The sequence below is a fragment of the Trachymyrmex septentrionalis genome, unplaced genomic scaffold (genome assembly GCF_001594115.1).
Source record: "Trachymyrmex septentrionalis isolate Tsep2-gDNA-1 unplaced genomic scaffold, Tsep1.0 scaffold54, whole genome shotgun sequence".
Taxonomy (NCBI): Eukaryota; Metazoa; Arthropoda; class Insecta; order Hymenoptera; family Formicidae; genus Trachymyrmex; species Trachymyrmex septentrionalis.
This window is the reverse complement of record NW_017305715.1, coordinates 88,379-101,392: the sequence shown is the minus strand read 5'-3', so window position 1 is coordinate 101,392 and position 13,014 is coordinate 88,379. Positions and strand designations below refer to the sequence as shown.

General features: G+C 33.6%; 1 protein-coding gene across 2 annotated transcripts in view; it reads right to left on the bottom strand.

The window, feature by feature from the left end:
• Positions 1–11,744: 11,744 nt before the first annotated feature.
• Positions 11,745–13,014, bottom strand: part of LOC108752101 (intraflagellar transport protein 46 homolog) — a 13,290-nt gene continuing 12,020 nt past the window's right edge. For both annotated transcript variants that reach the window (XM_018492715.1, XM_018492717.1), the window contains exon 4: positions 11,745–11,917. In XM_018492715.1, coding sequence (XP_018348217.1) covers positions 11,913–11,917 — 5 coding nt within the window. In that variant the 3' untranslated portion in view covers positions 11,745–11,912. The remainder of the gene's footprint in view (positions 11,918–13,014) is intronic.

Genomic DNA, 13,014 nt, shown 5'->3' with positions numbered 1-13,014 from the left:
TTTCCACTCTATTCTACCTTCCATTACTCTATTTCAAACTTACTTCACAAGTATAATAACATATACTAAATGAATTACTTATAAAAGCCTCTTATAGTTGCTTCACGCTATTTTCATACTTTTATACTCTTCTGCCCCTCTTGCTAATATATTGTACCAACATTTTCCTAAAATCGTGCAAATTTTGCTGCTCTTTTATCTCATTTAGCAAATTATTAATTTTAAATCCATTATGCCATAACATTTTTTGTTTCTCCTTATTCATTCATTTATCTATGTATACAGGGTGCGTCACCAAAATCCGGACAAATTTCAATCTAAATTTTCCGCTATATTGTGTCCTCGCTAGAGAGTTGGCGTGGCGTCCGAGAAAGCCTGATGCTTCTAGTAAACAGTCATATTCTCAACATGGTCGCGATGTTAAAACCAAGTACGGAGTATAATCGAAAAGCCGCGATCATCGAAGGCCTTCGCGCTGGGTGCTAGCAATGGAAATAATTCGATTCTTTGAATGCCCGAGATTAACCGTTTATGATGTTGTGGCAAAATATACGGCTTTAGAACAGTCCAACGAAGATTCCAGTATGCCAGTGAGGAAGAGTCACTCAAAAGAACGCATCGCGAGGACCTCCGCAGTCGTTGAAAGGACTCAAGCACTGATTTCGGATGACCCAGGGCAATTGTTGCGAAAATTAGCATCGATTGTTGGTGTAAGCGAGCCAACAATGCGTCGGAAGACCATATGTTTTTCAGCAGGACGGTACACCGGCTCATATGAGTCATTTGATTCAAAATTGTTTCTCAGACAACGTCGATATGTTTTGGTCCAAGAAATTCTGGTCTCCCAATAGCCTAGATTTAAATCCCTTGGACCACTACGTATGGAGCGTAGTTGAAAGGGTCACAAACAAGTCTCGGCATCCCAATCACGTCATTAAGGACCGCTATTGAGACAACATTCGTCAGCATGGACAGTGCTACATTACAGCGTGCGTGCCAACGCTTCAGACCGAGAAAAGAAGCTGTTATTCAAGCTAATGGGGGATATATCGAATAATTGTGTTCTATAAGGATCTCCTAAATACTATGTAAAAGGATTTTTTGTAATATTCAATTTTTCATTAAAAATATTTTGTTTAAAGATATTGTTCGATTTGTCCGAATTTTGGTGACGCACCCTGTATATATATATATATTTTTTTTTTCTTTGTCTTGTCTCTCTGTATTGTACAGTTCGACTATTGCCATTTAAATACCCTGGACATATAGTATATATATATTTGCTATTTTATAAACTAACTGGCATACATTATATTCAATTCTTTCTTTTAATGACATGAATTGTAAGGCTTCGAGCATATTCACTATACTTTTTCTTTTGTTGTACCTCAGTATAATTTTCATATCCTGATTTAATTTTGTAATCGCCGCTAATCAGTCAGTCCTAAATCACAAATATTGACGCACAATATTCTAACAACGGTGCAACTATCGTTCTATATACAGTACATCTCATCTTACATGACAAGTCCCTACCAATCCTTTACATTACACTTAATTTTGCTTCTGCTTTTTTACTAATATAATCTACATGCGCTGAATAAGTCAGATTCTTGTCAATAATAACTCCTAAATATCTAATTTCATTCACCACTTCTAATCCTGCAATTTAACTTTTACATTATTTACAACAGCTTTTTTCCTAATTTCCCTTATGAACATTACCTTGGTTATATTTACATCTATTGTTAATTTATTTATTTCTAACTATTCTTCAATTTACTATTTGTTCATTTAACCTGTCACTTATCTCATTACTCGCATACCCCATTATGTAGATCAGTGCATCATCCGCAAATAACTTTATTGTAGATTCATTTGTTATATCATTTATATACCTTAGAAATAGTAATGGCCCCAGATCCTTGTGGTACTCCTAATTTAACTTTAACAGCATTAGATATCCTTTCATTAAATTTAACTAGTTGAGTTTTATTGTCTAAGTACCTTTTAAACCAATTTAAAACTGTTCCTTTTAACCCAAATCCTTCTAGCTTTTATATCAAAATTTCTCTATCAACCACTTCAAACGCTCTCTTTAAGTCAAGAAAATTACTCCTATCATATAAAAGTTATGCGTTTCGCGGGTTTCTCCGTGTCCAGATTCATTCTTTAAATGCCAACATTTCGTGAACCTTGCAGTCCACTTTATCAGAGCGAAGAGCAGCCTGATACTGAGCTATTCTTCCGCGCCGTTTCTTTCCTCTGAAAGACAGAAACAGAAATACATAAATCTTGTCCCTCACAAAAATCCATAATTCTCTCTACTTAACGTCAAGAACCTATTCAACAAAGACTTGTCTCAAGATACTATATCTGCGCTTACCAAAGGCCCTAACTTTGCACTAACTTTGCCTAATTTGGCACCTAGAAAGATTCCAAAGGAAAAAATTATCAGCCAAATAGTCAACCATCTACCAACTCCCATCAGAACAAGCGGATAATATCCGCAGACAGGTAACCAATATCCTTTCCAAAGCCAAACCCCCTCCACCTAACTAGACAAGAGCGATTGGCCCTCCAAGACCTTAACAGGAACACAGACATCATCGTGCTTTCAACTGATAAAGGCAACACGACAATAGTCATGAACACATCAGATTATAAGAAAAAAATGAAGAACTATCTTTCGGATAAAGCATACAAAAAGCTTGTCAAAGATCCAACTAATACAATCGCACAAAACACCAAGATCCTAGTGGAGAAAAGCAACATTCCTAGTAAAACCAAATCAACGTTAAAACCTACAAATTCTCTTGCACCAAGACTATACGGACTAGTAAACCAAAAGTACACAAACCAAACATCCCCCTCAGACCGATTGTCAGCGCCATACATTCCTCGACATACAACTTCCCGCTTCCACAAACACTACAATCCCTCACTGGAAAATCCGAATCACACATAACCAACTCAACGGACTTTATAAAAAAGATCCAAAAAATCCGACTACGTCCCACAGACTTACTTGTAAGTTTCGACGTAGAATCCCTTTTCACACAAGTTCCAATAAAAGACACATTAAACATAATAAAGACTTCACATAAAGTCCCCTCCGATCTCATTCCACGAATAGAGCACTGCTTAACAACCGCTTACTTCTCCTATAACAACCAATTTTATGAACAAACTTCAGGAGCGGCAATGGGCTCTCTTATTTCTTTTGTAATTGCCAACATCTTCATGGAGCATTTTGAAAAAGAGGCCCTCAGAAAAACACCTAAGAAACCAAAAGTTTAGATGACACGTTTGTTATATGGAGACACGGCAGAGCCAAACTCCGTAAATTCCTTATTTTCCTCAACAATCAATATTCAAATATCCACTTCACACTATAGATATGGAGGAAAACAGAAAACTCCCCTTCATGTCTCTAAGAAAGCTGACGGTACCTTAGGCCATCAAGTGTACAGAAAACCAACACACAGATATATACCTACATGCCGAGTTGCACCACCACCCATCACAGAAACAATCTACAATCAACTCATTTGTATATAGAGCTTTTATCATCTCTGACAAAAAATATCTACAAACAGAACTCAACCACTTAAAACTAGCCTTACAGAAAAACGGACACAACAAAAACGACATAATTAAAACAATCAATAAACATGCAAACAAGACATCGGTCTCTAACACACAACCAGACAAAAAGATTTTATCTATTCTCCCATATGTCAAAGGAATAACAGATCGGATTGGTAGGATATTAAACAAATACAATATCCGAACTATCTTAAAGATAGGACAAAGCTTAAGAAATCCTAAAGATCAAAGACCTTTACTCAGCTTAGCAGGAGTATACAAAATACCTTGTTCCTGTGGGCAAATATACATTGGCGAAACCGGGAGAGTAGTCAACCTACGGATAAAAGAACACCAACGTGTCAGACTAAAACACGTCACGCAGTCAGCTTTATCAAAACACAACATCAAAACGGGATATCAAATATTGTTTGATAAAATGATCACAATAGCCAACATTGCTTCATACATTCCAAGAAAGTATAGAGAAGTCATAGAGATATAGAAACATCCTAACAATCTAAATAAAGATAATTTACAACATAAATAAAATATGAAAAACCATTCTCCCGGTTATTGAAGACTGACCAATTTCCCTTCCTCTCCCCCCCCCTTTACCTACAATTCTCTTCTTTCCCCCCACCACTCCAACAAGTAACGTATAAAAAGGAACGGCTCAGTATCAGACTGCTCTTCGCCCTGATAAAGTGGGCTGCAAACGAAACGTTGGCATTTCAAGAATGGATTTGAAACCCGCGAAACGCATAATTTTTATATAGAAAGCATCCGTAGTAGCTTCAAGAATATTACTCCTATCATCTTTCTCTCTCCTATTACTTGTGCTATTATTTCTCCTATTACTTTCCAACTTGATATTATCCATCGCAACGCTGTTTCACACAAATGCTTCGCTCTGAATCCCGATTAACATTCTTTTAATATATTATTGCTCTTTAAATATGTCACCAATTGTTTATGTATTATTATCTCAAGTAATTTTTCATATGCTGATAATTTATTTATTGGCCTAAATTCATTAATTTTTATTGTTTCTCGGACCTTTGGCACTGAAACTATAGTTGATTCTTTCCACTCACTAGGAAATACCCCCACCTTAAAAAGATCTGTTAAAAATATATGCTATCTTCTCTCCGGCCATTTCTACTACTAACTTCGATATCTTTACCATTATCCCTTCTTCCATTCCCAATTTATTGAGTAGCTTTCTAACAGTACTTTTTAAACTTCCTTCTTCAATTTTTTCAAACTCTTTAAATACAATATTATCTGTATATGTATATGTTATCCTGCCTGAATTTGTCTCTTCAGCATTATTCTTAAACTGCTCAATACTATCTACAGAGTAGTTATTAAATATATCTGCCATTTGTTCTAAATTCCGTATAATTTTATTACTATATTTTAATTCTTTATATTCGGTACTCTTTACTCCCTTTCAACATTTCTTTCAACATTTTCCACATCTGCTTTGGTTTATTCTTGCTCTTATCCAACTTATTTTCTAAATACTCTCTCTTAGCTTTTCTACATATACCTATCAGTTTTGTTCCTTAACATCTTAAATAACTCCCAATCCTTATCAGTTTTAGTCTTACGCGCTTTTTTATGAGTCTTGCCTCTCTGTTTCATCATTCTATAAACATCCTTACTAAAGCATTGTGCTGCCTGCCACTTGTTTTTTATTATCACTTTCTTTTTTGGTTCAACTATTGTAGATCAAGACCTTTGTGATTGAATATATACTATTAACCCTACTATCAATATTGTCACTTCCACCTTGTTGAAATTAATTTTCAAGTTACTAATCTATTAATCTACTATATTTTTGTTTATTCATTCTTTTATAATCTCTTCGAATAACTTTCTTGTCCCTAATGTCAACTTTATTTTCCCTCCAATATATTATTATTACTGAATGATTCGTTATTTTAGGTTCATGTCTGACTTCAATCTCAACCTTTACATTGGAAAAAACTAGATTTATCACTGTTTCAGAATTTTTTACTATCCTTGTTAGCTTCTGAATAAATTGATTACCTCTGACTGCCTGCATAATTCTTATCAATTTTCCCTACATATAATTATTCATTTTCATGTCTATATTAAAATCCCCCATTATAATCATCTTCTGCCGCAATATGTCATCGTTACATGTCTCCTCTAGATAATCTATTAGGTTGTTCGGAAAGTAATTTCGTTTTTTTTTTATGAAAATGAAAGACGATTTTCTTATAGTGAATAAATATTTTATTGAATTATATATTGTCCATTCTGGTCCAATACCTTTTGCCATCTTTCTGGCAGTAGCATGATTCCACGCTCATAAAATTTTTGTTCTTTGCTGGCAAAAAACTGATCCAGGTGATTTTTGACTTCCTCATTTGAAGTAAAGGTTTTACCGTCTAAAAAATTTTGTAGAGATTGGAACAAATAATAATCAGAAGGTGCCAGATCTGGAGAATATGGGTGTGGCAGTATATCCCATCCAAGCTGTAAAAGCTTTTGGCGAGTTACCAAACTTGTATGAGGTCTCGTATTATCTTGGTGGAACACTACACCTTTTCTATTGATCAATTCTGGCCTTTTCTGTTTAAGTGAATCATTCAATTTGTCCAGCTGATGACAATACACTTCAGAATTGATCGTTGTGTTGTCCGGTAGAAGCTCAAAAAAAAAAACGATTCCTTTGAAATCCCACCAAACAGATAGCATCACCTTTTTTTGATGAATATCGGCTTTCGAAGTGCTTTGAGCCGGTTCATCTTTTTTACTCCATGATCTCTTGCGTTTAACATTGTTGTAGACAACCCATTTCTCGTCCCCAGTGATGATGCACTTCAAAAATGGATCATTTTCTTGACGTTTGAGAAGCAAATCACAGACGTCAATGCGACGGCACAAATTTCTTTCCGAAAGAACATGAGGAACCCATATGTCGAGCTTTGAGATTAAACCTAGGCGTTTCAAATGATCATGAACGGTCGAATTCGATAAATTTAATCTCTCAGCGATCTCACGAGTTGTTATTCGCCGGTTTGCATCAATTAATGCCTTTATTGTGTCTTCATCAGCTTCAACTGGCCTTCCAGGACGTGGTGCATCTTCAACATCAAAATTGCCGAATCGAAATTTTGCAAACCAGTTTTGGCACTGGCGTTCTGTCAATACATCTTCTCCATACACATCGGATAATTTTTTTCTTGCTTGAACAGCATTTTTACCTTTTCGATAGTAAAAAAGTAAAATATGCCGAAAATGCTGCTTTTCACTTTCCATATTTAATAGGGCACCAACCAAAAACTACTACGTAGAATCAATCGAACTTTTTTCACAAGCAAGTCTTGCTATATCAGCTGTCAAAATATAATATATAATGATTATGCGGCTTAAGTGTAAAGTTGGCTGCGAAAAAATACAGTCTTCTGTTGGGAAAAAACGAAATTACTTTCCGAACAACCCAATAAAAACCTGCAGCTGACTACCGAAGGGTGAATAGTAAACTAACATTATAATACCTATATAATCTCTCTTTTTAACTTATCATCACTGACCACCAATTTTCCTCATCCTTTTTCACCATTCGCATTTCAAAATTTATTCTGTTGTTTAGATATAATAGCACACCCTCTGTTCGATTCGACTCTGAATTTCCTCTTACGCATAACTATCAATTTGTAATTCATCACTTTGACTTATTACATGAATCTCCATTAGGCCTATTTTTCTTCCGGTCTCAGTTTCTTAATAAGTACATTTACAATCTCACCTTTATGTCTTAAAAACTCCTGCACATTTAAACTAACTATTCTATTTTTATTACTATACAAGTCTTTTCTTTGTTATGAGCTACCTTGATTCTACTTTTATATTTTTCTATTTTCCTCATAAAGTGGCAATTATTGTCGTATGCAGAGAGAGAGAGAGAGAGAGAGAGAGAGAGAGAGAGAGAGAGAGAGAGAAGCAGTGGAGAAATATTCTTTGGAGCAACGAAACAAAAATTAATTTGTTCGAATCTGATGATTAACTGTGAGAAGGCCTCCAAATGCTACATTTAATCTTAAATTCACCAAAAAGACAGTAAAGTTTAACAGAGGAAATAATCATATTATAGTTTGAGGATGCTTCTCCTATATAATGGTGTTGGTCCTCTGTACTGGATCAAGGAAACGATGACAAAAGATTTATCGCAACATTTTAAATAATATCATGTTACCCTATGCTAAGGAGAATATGCCGTTGATATGGACTTTTCAGCAAGATAATGATCCAAAATATTCACCGAAACTTGTAAAAACTTGAAGATAATGAGGTCTCTGTGATGAAATGGCCAGCACAATCTCCTTATTTAAATCTCATCAAAAACTTGTAGCATGAGGTAATAAAGGCAGTCTCGAAGGAAAAAATTAAAAATAAAGCTCAATTGTGGCAAAAAACTTAGAAAGCGTGATACAATACATCAAAATTAATATGCGAATGCTTTGTGGATTCAATGAGCCGCTAAAGTCAAGCAGTTTTGCGAAATAAGGACCACGTGACTAAATATTAGTAGAAAGACAAGATTTTGTTTTCTAAATATATTTTAAATAGTTTTAAATACTTTTCTGTTGTGCAATATATTTCATAGTGCAATTATTTCTATTATTTTTGCAAATAACTTTTTGTCAAAAATTTTCTAAGACTGAGAGAGAAAGAATACTTCATGATTATATGACTTAGGCGAAAAAATCTTTACTTTTTAATAAATGTAAAGCCTCGAAGTATTACCTCTATACATAGTAATTGATCTGAATATTCTTTTTCTATCTTCTGCAGATAAAATTACGATTTATCTGCAGTGTACCTATTATTTCTGTATATCCATCACTGTAGGTATATACGAGAGTTGTTTGAAAAATTTTGAGCCTCAATATGAAGATGGTATTACTCGTCAAAACTATTCTGTTACAATCGTACATGTTTTGCAAGATATCTCTGAAAATTGTAGTCATTTTGGACGCTCAGTTGTTATTTAAGAGTTATTTGTGCCAGTCGATGTCAATGTTTTCGTTTGATGAAAATCTGTATCCTTCGAGCCTAACTTTAAGCTTAGGAAACAGGAAAAAATCGGAGATAAGATCTTAATACGTGATAAGTAGTTAATTAATTCGAATTGCAATTCGTAAATTTTTGTTATGGCGATCGTCGATATTCGATTTTTTTCATTTTTACAAAAACACTGACATCGACTGGCAAAAATGACTCTCAAACAACAACTAAGCATCCACAATAGCTACAATTTTCATAAGTATCTTGCAAAACATGTACGATTGTAATATCAGAATGGTTTTGACAAATGCCATCTTCATGTTGAAGCTCAAACCTTTTCAAATGATCTTTGTATATATACAAGATGAATCACCTAAGACCAGCCATCCGAATAACACCCACAATTTTGGAAATAGGAAAAAAATGTTTCAAATGAAAGTAGAACGGTTTCAAAGGAGAAACGTGTTTTAATTATATTGTTTTTCTTTAGATGGAGACATTAAAAAGATATGAAGGTCACCTCCACTTTTTTATGGAATTGTATAATTTTCTACGTAAGAGGATTCCTCTAATTATTCTGCATATACAAGTATTAGAGTAGCATTAGAGATAAAAAACGGATAGTTTACGAGATATTTTATACTTTATTGTAACTCATAATGACATAAAATGTTAAATAGTTTGTGAACTATTAATTTTTTAATAATCGTACCTTAATATTGTTACGTCCAAAAAGACTCCACGATTTTCTCGTTTCGCGAATATTTGACAAGGCGATCGCTGGCATAAGGCGCGAAAAAAAACGCGAGCATTAACGGTCACCAATCGGCGAGCGTGACAATATTTAAGAAACATGTCGTTGAAAATCTTCCCAATAATTTTGGAAAGATAGGCAAAACATAGATATCCAGAATCTCCTGATCCACGGTAATAAAATTTACGACAAGATTACAAACCATGTTGAGAAAGTTCGGGTAAAAAAAGGTTAAGTTTTAATAAATAATATTTAAATGCGGATCAGGGATTCTGAATAAATAAAAAATGACATTTCCAAACGCGTAACAACATGTTGAAGGCTGCTTTCTCGTCAACAACATGAAGCGATAAAATAAATATGGCATGACAGGAGTAGGTTTTAATTTTTTGCTGATGATCATAAAAATTTGGAACAAATACTGTCTAGACGAGAAAACGCACGTTCAAGTATCTGACAAAAGAGAAGCTGGAGATAAAAAAAGAAGCAAATGTAAGTTTTCGAATAAATTATAAGTCATTCGGAAGGAACAATGAATGAAATGTCTCTTTAAAAAAAGAAGCTTAAAACTAAACTCGCCAATGGATGATTGTAGATCTGAAACCTAGAAAAGGTGATAACGTATCACCAATAAGTTCTCAAGAGATTGAAACTTGTAGTGCGGGCGGAGCAAATTTTGAAAATAGTTTGCCAGTAAGAACACAAAAAACAAATTTTCTATCAAAAGCAGAAAAATCCCTCCAATCCAAATCCTCGATTTTCCAACTTAATACGTCCCATCAGAGAACCATCTTCCAAAACTTTCAATATACGAGTAAACTGTGACATCACGAGACTCGCTCTCATTATTTTTTTGCTCTTGTTCCGTGTCTGGTTCTGCTTCTCAATCAGACAGTCATTTTTGTAGTCTATCAGTTATTACCTTTACAGTCTATATTTGTTTCCCCCGCGCTGTCTGCTTTAATCTTACGAATTTTCTCTGATATCCCTCCGCTAACACCCGATTCATTCGCCGTCAATCCCGTTTTCCCCTAGAGGAACTCCTTCTCCAACGAACTCCACGAACAGCGTGAAATTCCTAGAAGAAATTTCTCTTCCATCACCGAGATCCTATTTTCACCTTCAAAAGAGTGACTCATTTAAGTCACTCGTTAGACAATTCCCGCGGACTATCGAACCTATTTCCAAAGAAACTTTTACGATCGGGTCTCATTATTTTTTTGCTCTTATTCCGTGTCCGGTTCTGCTTCTCAGTCAGTCAATCATTTTTGTAGTGCATTTTCAAAGATCTAACACTTCGTTAATTGTACCAAGATGGGGGGAGCTACCATCGAGTCACTTTAGAAGACAATTTTGATTCACAAGGAATCTGACATGGAATTACCGGCCAACTTTCTCGTTCCCATATTCCAGTGTTTATTCCAAATTCCACCTATCCATATTTAGTTCCAGTGGAATTTTTTTTCAATCTTTTTCCTCCTTCCTTCGTTACTATATATAAAATAGAATAAACAAAAACCTATTAGCTCCGCTTGCCCCTGAAACTTCACTCTCTGGTGATCTAATAACATATAAGTTTATAATAATTATCTCGTCAATTTGTAAATTTTCCTTTCTTTTTATTATAGTAATCATATTAATTAATGTGTAAATAATAAATTTATTAATGTATAACCTTTTTTTATTTGTAATTATACTGTGTTAAACTTGTAATTCATTAATGATAGATTTGTAATGATTAACAATGTTAAATAATAATAAATAATGTTAATAATTTTACGTTTCTCTCGTTCTTTAAATTTAAAACCGTAAGGCTTCGTAGTCGTTAACTTTGCCTTTTCAGAGGTCGCACGTGGTCCCTGCACTCCCGAGTTAAAGGGATTAGATTTCTTGATTTGAAATTTGGACTGACGATTGCATCACTCGTAGAAAATAGTGTCTGCGGAACGTTAATTCATATTCCGAGGCGAGCACAAAGGGATGCGTTCGACTCGCGGTACTCGCCTCTGTGCGGATACCTGCGAGATAAGAATCTGACCATCCTTCCAGGTATCCTCACCATTTCCGCTCCTCTTCTCTCTAATAAGATTATAAATTTAAAATTTTCAAGGATTTGGACGTAATAATATTTTTATGAACAGAATAATGAGATGTATCAATTGGTGGAAAAAAAACACATAGTTGCTTATTTAAAAAATTATTTATTTTGCATACATATTTTTTTACCAGAATAAAATATAAAATATCTCATAAACTATTATTGTAGTTTTTTTATATCTTTGCTCTAATACTTTTATATGCAAAATAATTAGAAAAAAATCATATATTACGTAAAAAAAATTATAAAATTGTTTCATTTAAAAAATTGGAGGTGACTTTCATATATTTTTAGCGTCTCCACCTAGAAGAAAGACAACATGATCTCCAAAACATATTTCTCTTGAAATGGTTCCACTTTCATCTGACACATTTTTTCCTATCTCCAAAATTGTGAGTGTTATTCGAGTGGCCGGTTTTAGGTGACTCAACCTGTATATACAGGGTATCCCATGTTAAATAATGCATTAAGATTTTTTGAAAAATATAATAGATATACGGAAAAATGTTCAAACAAAAATTGTACTGAGACTTAAGAAGATATCATTGATTTGACCTTAGTGGTCGCCCAGGTCAGATTAAAATCACATTGATTCTTTTTAATGGAACATTTTTTTTTTTATGACAGAATCTAATCGCTGGTATTAAGAGCTTTTCAAAACACTGTAATAAAGTTATTTTTAATTAAAACCTCTTGAATGCTGTTCATGAATGCGGAATCATGTCTTAAGTAACATTTGTCAAGATGAAGGCCATTGGAAATTATTCCTCTTATTTTCATTTTTGCACTAAAAATTTATTTTAAAATATTATATTATTCGAAACATCTTTGATCGATCCTTATGTTCCTCTTTACGTAAAAATAAAAATAAGGATTGGTCAAAGATGTTTTGAATAATATAATATTTTTGGTTCATGAATTTAATTTATTTCAAATATGACTGTGCGACAAAACGTTCGAACATTTAAACACAATCGATTTGAGATGCTAATAATCGCGAGCCAAAACATTCAGAAATTTGCGTGTATATATAATCACATCTTCCTATTTCAAATAAAAAAACTTATTGCGAAAAATATTGTCTTAGCCAGGATTCGAACTATTTGATATTTATTTAAAACTGTGATTTTAATGTTATTGTTAGAGTTCGATTATATCAATAGAAGTAACTGTATAGAAAAAAATATAATTTTTTATGTAATAATTTTAAATGTAATTTTCTAATTAATAGTCATGAAAATTTTTTGACGGATGGCCGTCTTTAATACTATCTTGTCGATGTTATTTAATTATAAGTAATTTTTTTCTTTCTCCAGGAAACTTAATTTTTTGAATTTGTATTTAACTTTAAAAAGGATACAGTATAATATAAATATCAAGATAAATATTTGAAATATCAAGATATAATTACAACTGTTTACAGACATATCTTACGTCTATTAAAAGTGCGTTCCATTTCACTTATGATGCGCGTGATCTATCATTTTATTCCTCTTTCACGAATGCGTATTTCTGAAAATCTGAATCC